The sequence below is a fragment of the Nipponia nippon genome, unplaced genomic scaffold (assembly GCF_047370975.1).
Source record: "Nipponia nippon isolate SJK-2023a ecotype South Korea unplaced genomic scaffold, ASM4737097v1 scaffold_9, whole genome shotgun sequence".
NCBI lineage: Eukaryota > Metazoa > Chordata > Aves > Pelecaniformes > Threskiornithidae > Nipponia > Nipponia nippon.
Window position 1 is genome coordinate 42,975,546 of NW_028262413.1, and position 12,509 is coordinate 42,988,054.

At 39.4% G+C, this 12,509-nt stretch overlaps 1 protein-coding gene across 3 annotated transcripts in view; it reads left to right on the plus strand.

The window, feature by feature from the left end:
* Positions 1 to 12,509, plus strand: part of MCTP2 (multiple C2 and transmembrane domain containing 2) — a 124,699-nt gene that overhangs the window by 67,658 nt on the left and 44,532 nt on the right. For all 3 annotated transcript variants that reach the window (XM_087744311.1, XM_009470055.2, XM_087744312.1), the window contains 3 exons: positions 6,779 to 6,880; positions 7,628 to 7,702; positions 8,483 to 8,602. In XM_087744311.1, coding sequence (XP_087600437.1) covers positions 6,779 to 6,880; positions 7,628 to 7,702; positions 8,483 to 8,602 — 297 coding nt within the window. The remainder of the gene's footprint in view (positions 1 to 6,778; positions 6,881 to 7,627; positions 7,703 to 8,482; positions 8,603 to 12,509) is intronic.

A 12,509-nucleotide genomic window follows, 5' to 3' on the forward strand; every position in this document is an offset into this window, starting at 1 on the left:
CCTATTTCAGTCAAATCTAGTGTAAATATATTCGTCTCTGCTTCTGATTAAAAAACATTTTGCACCTATTAACTTAGTCTGCTCAGACAGAGAACTGCAATTTTCTAAGCTCTTTTTCTTGAAATGGGAATTTTGATGTACGTTGTAATTTTGACTATAAATTTGAATGTGTCTTTTGAACCATTAGATAAATATGCTAAAAGAGAACAATAGTTAAAGACTTAAGGAAGCCTCGCAAATCATATAGGTTTAATTTCTCTGGGTAATCAGGCCTAGTATTTGCCTTGCATTAAATTCCCTTTCGAAAATAGAAGTGGATTTGCCATTTTTTTTTTTCCTGTTAAAAATGCACAAGTTTTTGACTTGTAAGCTGTCAGCATGTGAAGTAAGTTTACTTCAGAAATTGTTCATGGATGACTAGCTTCTTTTCTTAATGAAAAATTGCCTTGAATAAAGTATATGTTGGAGGGATATGACATGTTTAATTAATTTGACAACAAATTTCGGTTTAAATGTGTTCAGGAGTCTTACACTGGCGTTTTGTAAACATGCATACACCTTTATCATCACATTAATGCACTAATAACCTTACTGCACAAAAATTCGGAGATAGTGAAATTACTTATGCTTTCCATTATCCTTGACTGTGAGCTAGGCTTATGCGGGCGTCAAATAAGAAACATAAAAATAGGGCAGCATGAAAAGAGTTTTAAAGTGTCAGATGATGAATAAAGCTGAAAACTTCAAGTTCTTTTGATAGACACGATGAAGCAATATTGGATGAATACACAACTTGCTTTGTTTCTCACACAGCTCTATTAATAATGCACTGTAGAGACATTAATTTTGATCACATTACACTGAATTTGGAATTTTCACTATTTGTAGGTAGGTGGGGGTAGAGGGAGACAAGTGGTTGTTTGCTTGCATTTTATCTTTGGTTTTTCCATGCTAATCAACTTATTGTATTTTTTTTCTCCTGCCCTTCTTTGCATCAAACTACTGTCTTCCTCTAGAGCACGTGTAAGAGACCTTATCTCAAATACAGCTCTGGTCAGCCACATTCACAGAAGCAGAATTTAATCTGGAAAAGACACAGATTAGTGCTACCAAGATATTCAGCAAAATGGATCCCTCTCTTGCCAGAGGTGACCTATAGAGGCTGGCTTGCCTAACCTTTGGGCTGAGAGGGAGATTGCTTTCTCAGAGCCTGGGGAATGAAATAGAAGACCATTTACACCACTAAACAGAGCAGACTTTTGTGTTAGAAACTGAAGATGATCCTGGGGAATGGAGAAGTAGGGCAAAAACTTCATTGGTTCAAGGAAGGAGTTTGATAGGTTTAGAAGTTTTGTAGCTTTTGGGGGGCTTGAACTAATTATCAAAGAAGTCTTTTCGATCTCTGTGTTCCTTTGTGCCCTAGATCTTAGTAAAAGCAACCGTGTTTCTCTTTGTGAGGGTCTGTCTTTTTTGTTTTGCTTCAAGAGACTCCTGTCTCCTAGAAGGCTGCAAGTTATTAGAGACATGGGACCATATAGTGTGCTTCAATGAATTTGAAAGCAGGGCATATCAAATATCCTCATGTAGAAAGACCTTTGAGTGAAGAGTTGTATCGCAGAATGGAACATTTTTTTATCTGCTGAATTATCAGCTCAGAGTAGTCTTCCAGCTGCACCCTTTTTTCAGCAAACAGGAAGAGGTCTATGAAATATTTTCAAGTGCCAAGCAAGATTGGTAGCCAACGATACAGTGAAAACAAGTAGTATGACTTTTGCAAGCTTAATTATCTAAAACATGGCCTGGATTCAGAGAGCAGACACCTGACGATCGCAATTACTTAGCACTTGACCATAAGTGCACAGCCTTTTCCAGGAGAAAGCTTTAGAGTTTGAGAAAAGTGAAAATGCTGCATTTATTCGATAGAGGCAGCTGTGAAGTGGATAGTCTATTCTAACTTCTTTCCCTATCATGAACCAGAAATTTTGGAATGGGGAAAAAACCCCCATCTCTTCCAGAAAAAATGACACCTTGTTTCTGAAATTAAATTCTCCCCTGACCATGCCTCACTGAAATGGTATCAACATGAATCACTGAAATGGTATCAACAGGAATGTTTTTTCTTGAGTATCACCTAGGATCCTTGTGCTCCCAGGGGTTTCAGCTCCTCCTCAGACTGCCTGCAAGCCCTTGTGTGGCTTCCTGCTTTCTTTCAGACCGTCTGCTCCATATCTATTTGGTCTTTGGATATCAATACTCTGATAAGAAGCTGAATTTCCATTCTACTTTTGATCCTACAGAAGATTGTTGGAAGTGAAATATTTGGGGCAAAGAGTTTTGGGATGAATGAATGGGCATTTCGTACAAAATCGAATCAAGGTATATTGCAAGACCGGGGAGAAACAAAAACCTCTTTATTTGTGTCCAGGTGGATCAACTATGTGGCTTGCTTTCATCTTTTCCTGGGGAAATATGTCCTTTGATAAGGGTAGGTGTGTGTATTTTACAAAACAGCTTTATGTTATTCAGGGCAAATGGTATGACATTGTGCATCAGCAATGAGCTCAAGCAGGAATATCAGAGGTCCCAAATGCTTTAGATGAATTACCCTTGGAGAGTAGCCATTACCCTTTCCACACGTCACGAGTGTTGATGTACAGAGGTTTAACCCAGCGTTCTTCTGTCAGGTCATCAATATATGACATTGAATCTGCATCAAAGCTGGATAGAGAGTGAAGTTTTCTTAAAATCAATGTAAAAAAAAAAAGCCACTAAACCATATTTCTTTGAGACAAGAGCAATGAAAAAATACCCTTTGCTGCGTAAGGGTCCTGTCTTCTCCGTGTTTTGTGTCATATCAATCTCGGCTTTCGCTATTTCATTAAAATTCCCAAGCGGTCAGAAGGTTGTCGCTTAATAGATTTAGCATTGGCTGGCTACATCAATACTGTGTTTAGTCACATTTGTTTTACTGGCGACATCAGTGGGAAGAGTTTAGCAAATATATTCATTCATTTGAAAGGAACTCAGTGCACTTTGGGCCTTGACTGTACATTGGTCTCACGTACCTGAACGTTTCCTTAAGCTAAAGCACTGGCAGAAGTTGCCTCTGTCTGAAGTGCCTCTGTAGGTCGAAATACTTAATGCACAAAGAATTTTAGCTTTTCTTCCAACTGGTAATTTCTTTTGCGTGGTCCTGTATGGAGAAGGGACTGTCATATAGAATATGTGAATTGCTCTGTGAAAATATTGATACTGATATTTGTCGTTCTTTGTTGATTCAGAACAGGGAAATGCCCCAAATATCAGCAATTTCCATGAGATGAAAATCCTGACAATTTTTCAGAGGTTTTCTGATGGTGACCTTGCAAAATGAAGCATGTCAGTGGGGTAGGCACTACTGTCCTCATGTTAATCACATGGTTATGGGCTGTCTTGTTTGGTGATTGAGCCACAGTATGTCATATGCTATTAAGAAGCTTTCAGAGAATGCAGACATTAGTATTCAGTGAGGATATAAAACATCATCAATAAAGGAATAATATTGATTATGTCTCTTTAAGGATCTCACCTGCAGGTATTTTCACATTTAATTTGAACATTCCTTCCCTTCCATTTTCCCATAAGTAGATGTAAACATTCATAGGAAAGATAACCTATTTTAGACACAGCTTTCAGGAATATTCATTGAGTGAAATCCGTGTGAGATATATGTAGCAAAAGGTGTTTGGGTGCCAGAAGAAATCTGATCTTTCTGACATTTAGGTTCATCCTAGGACCCCAGCCCTGACTGCTCACCTTTTCCACAGCTGGAGAAAGCATTTAAGCAGTCTTTGCAAACAGCAGAGACTAGGGAAAAGTACCCAGAGAGGAGAAAGAAATAGATTCAAAATGAAATTAATACAACTGGCTGTCTCTCGAGATTGAGGGAGACGTTGAGCAGAACCTGAACTCTGGCCCAAGAACAGCATGCAATGAAAATGTAAAGTATTAAAAGATATTTTGGATGTTTTCTTCTGGGCACAGTTGAGACATGCCACCGATCTAATCTCCATGCAGTCATGGGTGTCAGAATTACCCTACACCTTTTGCTGAACCGCACTGGCTTAGCACGTTGCCAAAACTGTAAGAGGTATTTTTCTTTATTTTTTTTGCAGGTTTTTTTCTTTTTATCCAAATGAAAATGCAATGGAGAAATGCCATTTCGCAGCCAGTTGTTCTTCTCTCTTGTACTTTTTTTTCCTCTGAAGAAGGTCAAAAGCTAGGATATCTGTATGAATGTTTAGTCTTAGGCTGAGTTATAATTGCACATCTTTTACCAGACAAGTCAAACACTTAGAATTAAAGATGCCAAATGAAGCTGACTCTAAAACTGTATTTGCACTGCATTACTTTTTGCCCTGTTCAATTTTAAAGTAACAGCAACAACAGTAATGACACCATTTAAAAAAATTTCCCAGGCAACCCTTGTTTCCAAAGACAGCGGTGGAAGTTATTTGTTACTGATTTGAAACTTACTGTGCGAACACACCTGCAGACACACCCAAAATGTTTGGTTCAGCTCCAGTTCTTAAAATGAAGACTCTTTTCCCCAAAGTCAGAATCATTTTTTGAGTGCAGAATACCATGATATCAGACTGGGACCCTCTCAGTAGTGACAGCATTTCTTTTCCCTTTTCTATCAATTTAGCAGCATGTGACATTTTTTTTCCTTGTTGGTTATGCTGTTGAAAGATGTAAGAAAGCAGTATATCCCAAGGAATGTAAAGAGAACTTCCCACTAGTTGTTGCTCCTAAGGTAATAGGATGAAATGTTATGAGAAATATGTGTAACTGAAATACATGGAAATTCAACCCAGAAATTAATAACTACGGAGAATCCAGAATTATGATATTGTGATGTGTATTGGACACCTACATCTCTGCAGACACACTGGGAACAACATACCTTCTATCCTGTTGCAGGAGAGTCCATGAATCAAAGCTCAATCTAAACCTGTTGCTGGTGGTATCCCCTTGGACCAAAGGGATAACAACCGCAAACGAAGTCCTTCTGGCCCTGTATCTCTACCATCAGTAAAGCCATTTTTCAGTTAATTTGAGAAGTTGAACAAAATCTTTATTTTCCAAATAAATTTTGTTTTGTTTTCATTCAGTAGCTTTTAAAATTATTTTTTGCCGTTTCTTGAGGGCAGGAAAAACAAACTGTTGAAAGAGCAGAATCCTTTATGATGGGCTGACAATAATGTATAAGGCAGTTGGCCTGAGGACCTTCTGATGCCAGTCCATTTGGCCCTAGAAGAGGGGCTAGCCGCTTCAGCAGCTCCTCTGTTTTGGGGCTGCAGGTTATCTGAGCCTGCTGGTCTGCAAAATAGTTTTTTGCCTACCCCTTTCTTGGGACCTGCAGCATCCCTTTCTGCTGGCTCCAACCTTACATATACTCTCTTGCAGTGAAAGCAGAGGTGCTTTGTGATCAGTTTAGTGCAGTGCCTATTATTGTTATTATTTATTTTTATTAAATAAATTCCACATATGTCTGCATAACTCCCAGCATCCTGTTAAGCAAAGCTTTGGATGAGAGTATAGTAAAAGCTGGAGTTCCTGGTTGGACGCTGCAGAAGATACAAAGTTGGTCCTTATGGGAGCCCTCTTTCCTTTCAAGAATTAGCCAGAAAACCCATCTACCCTTTGATGAGCTATTAGGTACAGAAAGGATGGAGCAACATTGGGAAGGGAAGTGACCTTTCCCTTGTCTCATGAAATCACTTGGTTCCCATTATGCCTTTTTTTTTCCTTACTCATTTTTACCATGGTTTATATGAGTGCCTCTTCTAAATGCCAGAGCAGCAATAGCCGTTTTAAATATGGTTGCAATTTCATGCCCCCAAATTTCCTCCGTTATCTTTAATCTTTGATCATTACAGTCCCTGAATGTAGCTTTTTGGTAAGCTGCAGTTTTTTATGTTACTGCTGTTTAGAATTAACTGGTCTGCTTCCTAAAAAGCCAAATGTTTAATCAATACATATCCTACTGTGTATAATAAATACATTTCTGCCATCACTTTTTGAAGAGAGAATGCTTTTGATTTGAGCCAAATAGTTTACAAAATGGTGAGGGAGGTTTTTTGGTTGGTTATTTTTTTTTTTAATAGACGTTTAATGCAATAGGACCAACCGGCACATTAGAGCATAGAAATGGTATTGAAATTCATAGGTGGGGTGGGGGGAGAGGTCTTTTACACGAATTATTTAATTTTGAACATTTGTTACATTAGCATGCACTCCAGTTAAGCTGATTAATTTCTTTGGATTGCATTTGTTTCCTGGGTAATAATTTGACAGCCTTGCAATAAACTAAGTGTTAAGAAGTGGGTTCGTGTACTGGAGTGTGCAATAGGTAGGTAAGTTGTTTGTGGCTCTTTTCCTGAACTTTGGAAGAAAAATCCCATTTTAAACCTGTAATAACAGAGGCTGATTACTTCCCATCAACTCACTGGCTTCCAGGGCAGAATTTTCAGACTGGTTATTGCGTGCACTGCTCTACTATAAAGTACAAGGTCTGTAAATTAAAGTTGGACCATAAGAGATTTAATCTGCAATTTTATAGGTCTCTAATCCAATGGTCATTTTGTATTTCAGGCTCCAAGTATATTATCGGGGTTTGGGGAGGGTTTTTTTTGTGCTTGCGATTTATTTATCTATTTGTTTGTAGTGTCTTTAAATTATATTGTGAATTACAGCTGGGAAAATATTGATGCTTTTTCTCCCCCCCAAACTATAGATTAGAAACGGTAAACAAAGTTGTTACACGCTGAAGAATAAAGACTTGGAACGTGCTTCAAAAGGAGTAATTTACTTGGAGCTGGATGTCCTATTTAATCCTGTAAGTTGAAATATTTTCTCTTTGCTTATCGCTGGTGTAAGAAATGTGTGAATCTGCAAGTATGAGGGTGGGGGATGATGCTTTAAAAACCAGGAGCCAAACAGGAAAAGTCCCGACCTGGTTTTACCTGGTGGTGGAGGGGTGTTTCATGCCTTGGGTGAAGAACCATTGGGACATCGGAGCTCTGTAATGGCCCCTCCAGGTGGATGGGACAATGCAGGGGTATTTTTGGACTGACAGCGACCACAGGCGCCTTAGGAAGGAGGTGTTGATTACTGTACGCCATGGCTTCATTTGCAACAGCCAAAAAAGGGCTTAATGTTTAGATTATTATACATTACTTTTAACACCTACTTCCTCTCCAAAAAGCTGACCCACGATGTTCTCTTCCCAGGGTGTTGACAGGAAAATTAATGAGGCATGGACACAGTGCACTTAGTTTTTAGGTGGCTGAGTCAGTCTCAATTGTTTATGCCCTACAGCCTTTTACCCAGTTAAATCCTATTTATTAAGGCCGTCGTGGGCTTCACCACAGTTCTACTGTTGCTGAAGTGAGTCCAGCCTTGCCCAATTTAACTCATCCACGTTTTTCCTAGCAGCTCCTCCTAAGTCACACGGAGGCTGAAAAGAGTGAAAGATCCTGAAATTCCTAATAAACACTGGTGATACAAAGCTGAAATAATGCACTTAAAACTACATGACATCTTTTAATTTTTTTCTTTTTTTCTTTTTTTTTTTTTTTTTTAGGTAAAAGCAAGTATTAGAACATTCAAGCCCAGAGAAAAGCGCTTCACTGAGGAGAACCGCAAATTTTCTAAAAAGGTGAAGCTAGTCTCTAGGCTAAGCTCTCACGTTTGTTTTGGAAAGATTTGAGTTGCTGTATCACAGTTGTAAGAACAAAACCTATTTATGCATAAAATGCTGAACACATGTAAATTCTGTGTATTTCTGTATATATTAAAAGGTTTGTTTGTGTTAACACGAAGTTGCTTTCTCATCTAGTTTGCATCAGTAGTTCTGCTTTATGCTTCAGGGTGGGGAAAACGATAGCTGTGGAAGTGGCTCAACGAGAGCCTTATTCCCTTCTTTGGGAAGGAAGAAACCAGGTCTAAATTAGTTATTTTAAAAGTCCATAGGATTTTTAGAACAATGGGCATTATCCTTTTTTAAATAAAGGTGCCCTATCTTAAGGCTAAAATTCCCTATTTATTTCTGTGGACTAATCCAAAACATGTAGAGAAGAGGTTCAGTGTTTTGATTACATTCTCTCTGGCCCTTTTCCCGAAACATTGCTATACTTCGAGAATTGAGGGGAATGAAGGTAGGTTTGTGTTACTGTTTTATTTAGTTTTGGCATCAAGATGTGTTTTCTTTTTTCTTTTTCTTTTTACTAAGGGATGAGGAAGATCTGGAAGGTTTGGGTGTAATCAGAAAGCAGACGGGAGCTGGAGTGTCTCTCTGAAATAGAGGCTTTATTTGTAATATGTGCCCTGACATGCATTTGTAGCTTATATTATTCCTGTTTCTGAAGCAATAGTAGGATATTAGAGTGTTTGATTAAACTCCTCTTCTCCTCCCCTCCTCCCACTCAATATTTATCAGATCTTATCAAGAAATGTTGATCGCGTGAAAAAAATCACCATGGCAATATGGAATACAATACAGTTCCTTCGGAGCTGCTTTCTCTGGGAGTCCACAGTAAAGAGTGTGATAGCATTTGTGGTAAGTGGATTTCTTCTTTTATTGCATGAGGCTAAGTGATATAAGATCTCGAGTGTTACCATTCTTTCCTCTCCACTGGCGTAAAGCCCTTTATCATTTGCTGTTATTAGTATTTTGTAGCTACATGGCTGCAGTGCTGCAGGTTTCAAGGCAGCTTGGGCCACATTGGGCCTGATGGGCATGGAAATTACGCTGTCAGGAGTAGTCTTTCCTCACTCGGTGCAGAGGTGTTCACCAAGCTGCACTGAGCACTGAGGATGCCCATGTCCATGGTGGGTGATGCTAACCTGTAAAGGCTGTGACCATGCGATGACTCTGGATATTTTTATTTTTTTTTTTTAAACATGGCAACTGGGTGGTAGAAAAAGGAGGGAGGTGGTGTCCACGAGGGTGATGTGAGGAGATGCCTTTGATTTGAGTGATGCAGTGAGCTGATGGGTCTTGTCCCTTCCGTCTTCCATTGCCATGAGGAAGGACTTCACTGCAGGTTATCAATGCCTGCTCTACCTATGTCCCTATGGCACATAAGCAGCTCTGCTGACATTGCCTGTTGCAAATCTGTTCCCTTGATGGTAATAATATGTTGCTTATATAAAAAAAAAGAAAAGGAAAAGGCTGGTCAGTGAGTTCTGCTGCGCTCTGCAGAACAAAAAGCCAAGTTCTCCACCTGCCTGTCCCACTTTGCAGCTCTCTCCTTTTTCCTCTTGGTAGTAAACACCCCATTTGCAGTTTTCTCATAATCCATTCAAGCACAAAAAGGTTTTGCCTGCTTTTTATTCTGCAGTGTGACATTTTCTTCATGCTTGAAATGTTTGGCATGCCATTAAAGGTTGCAAAATCATTTTGTGGTGGTCCAGCGTGCAGAAAGAAAGTTTTTTGAGTTGAGTGTTTATTAAGCAAAATAACAGCCACATCTCCAAGATTTCACCCCCTTTTACTGTCTGTGAATTATAAGTCTCTTAAAGGTTCTTGTGAGGAAAACACTTCACAGTGTATTTGCTACAGATGAGTAAAGTGGACCATCCCTGATTGAAAGAAGCTCAGAGCAAAGACAAAGGAGCTGTCTTTCACCCTGCAGGTTAGAGGGATGATTGACACGTAAGAGTAGGTAGGATGAGAGTGTCTTTTCTCTATTTTTTTTTTCTTCCTGTTGCTCAAAGCTTATTTAGATAATATCTAAAGTTAATGGTTCAAGAGCTGGTGGAGAGCAGAGCATCCGGTACCTCGCTGAAGCAGGTATGGTTGTGCACAAGGGAATCAAATGGTCATGCACGCTGGGGCTGGAAAGGGAGGGACACATGTAAAATCCCAGTGCTGATGTCCTACCATCACCGTACAGCAAGAATCTAAGCAGGTATTTCAGAGATTTGCTCTTAAGAGATTTTGGACCAAGATACTTGTGAAGTTACAGCTGTGAAGTTCAGTTTTCTAGACTTACAAAAAGTTTGGAAGTGGTGGAGAGGCAGAAAAATAGGAAGGTGGGAAAGTGGGTCTACGGAAAAAGGAATTGATTCCTAGTGAAAAGGAGGATAAGCAGTTTACAAGTTATAGACTATTAACATCTTTACTGGATACCATAATACTCCTGGTTTCCTGAAAGAAAGTGGGTAGTGGGAAAGGAATAAAAATACATGACTCTAAAAATAATTACCGCAGGTTTCTTCTACAACCCAAAATTTAAGTCTATCTCATTTTTCCGTGTGGAAATAATTCAGCTCTGGTACTTAAAATGAAGTGCTAATTATATCTCTCTCTCTCACTATTTTCAGCATGTGTGTTCATAGTCTTGAAAATAAGCACACAGCGTGGTAGGTGCAGCATTCCTCCCTGCCCCAAATGTATGTAAAATCCACTCTTAACAGGTTAAATAAAAGGTGTACCAAATATCGGATTTTTAAAATCATCACTCCCCAGCAAGCAACATCTAGATACCTTCAGTATCTGGCTTTGTATCAACATAACCTGTACCAAATTTGTCCTTATTGACGACCTGCTTGTGGATGACACTGAACACCAGAGGCAAGGAAGGTGCACAAAGCTTCTCACTCATTTTTCAGCTGGGTTCGTGAAACCATGGCTGGTAGCTTAAGGGCCAGCCAGGCCCTCAAACCATAAAATGCCTTTTCTTTTTTTCTTACACACGTTATCCCCTGGGCCACTGGCAATAACCATTGTGACCATATTCTACATATCCCACATAACTTCACTGTGATAATCCCAGAGACTGGGTGGTCCTTAAGACCCCCCCTGCCCTGTTGTATTGCCGTTGGTTTCCCTCTACAGTCAGCCCATGCCCCTTTCTCCAAGGGCAAATAAAGGGAGGGAGGAGGAGGAAGGAAGACAAGCAGACAGCATAATCATGTGAACCTTGTTTTCTTAAGCAATCAGACAAAAACCACTGCCAGACAGAAGAAAATATTTGTGAGCTCATCAGAGCGTGGCAATAGGCGAGGACGTGGTATCTTACACCTTCCTGTTTTAGTCTTCATTACAGTGCACCTCCCTCCCCATTAGTGCTGACAGTTCCCGTGTGTGACAAGGGGATCAGCTGCTACTTCTGGGTGCACAAGAGAAAAAGAGAGACAGATAAAGAGGGAAGGAACAGAGGACAGCACAGGCAGGACACACATGAATGAGAAAAATGCTATCACCATGTTTTCTCATTTATAAGATACATCATCCCAAGTTAAATTTCTTTATTAGTTTGTAATGGTGAGAGGAGACAATCCAGGAACATGTGAGTAGATTAATTTTTTGTGTTATAAAAATGAAATAATATTTTCATCAGCATTCTGCAATTTTAATCTGATGACTTTTAACCTGACTTGATTGTATAGGCGCAGAGGACACTGATTGGGCCTGCTCAGGCACAATTAAAATCAGAAATTTTTAAAGTTTAGAGGCTTTGGAAATAGTGTTGAAAGGAAGGTGAGGTGAAAAGCAAAATTTCTCTTTTGTGATATTTGTCCTGTGTACAGCGCAAGTTGTGTTACACAAATTCTAGAAAATAACAGGTCGGAGGAAAGAGTCACATGTAAGGTTTTCTGGATTCTTTATAGTGAACATTTCATCATTGGTCTGGTGTGAAAAATGGACACACATGTTTGTGCCTGCCTGGAAAATGTTGCCTGTAGAGTTAATAGTGTTCATATACCAAGAGAGATCTTAAAAGACCTTGTCCGTGTGTTCTCCTCCATAAATTCAGGATTTGGGGGGATTTGTAGATTTTTACAACCAAAAAGCGCTTCAAGCATTCTATTCTGTCTATTTAATTTTGATACAGTTATCTCTATTCAACCCGATATATTGCGGGTCAAAAGACTGAAACATGCCTCTCAAAAATGTCTTTATTTTGAAGATGCCCAGAGACGTAGTCTAGTACATGCCTGTATGGTTCTGCTCGTGTGCCTGGCACTCTCCATATCCTACCCTGGACAATTTGATCCCAGTTTCCAGGGTGAATGTTGTGTTTTTAGCCTGGTCCCCATCACTCCTTCCTCTTGTCACACCTTCCTCCATTGAGACATCACTTCCCTGCTGCATTACTGATGTTCAAAAAGCCGGAGCTGGGTAGTGAAATGTGCTAGAGGAATGTCTGCTCACAAGTCATGTTATACCTGTGTGATTATAAGCTGTTTGTTTTTCCCACTCGTGCATATGAAAACTTGTGTTCTTACCTTTGTGATGCATTTTTAAACCAAATTCCCAGTCCTTCCTTCCACAACACAAACGCTCCCTGCCTGCTCTGCTCCCCCTTCTTCCCTGGTCATGGAAGTTAAGTCCGTAATAACTGAATCATTCTTACTGTACAATATGTATTTTAAAAATATTTTAAAAGTTAATTTTAGTCACAGAATGATTTTCATGAGGAATTATGCATCATTGCACATTGTGCTTGTGATTTTAT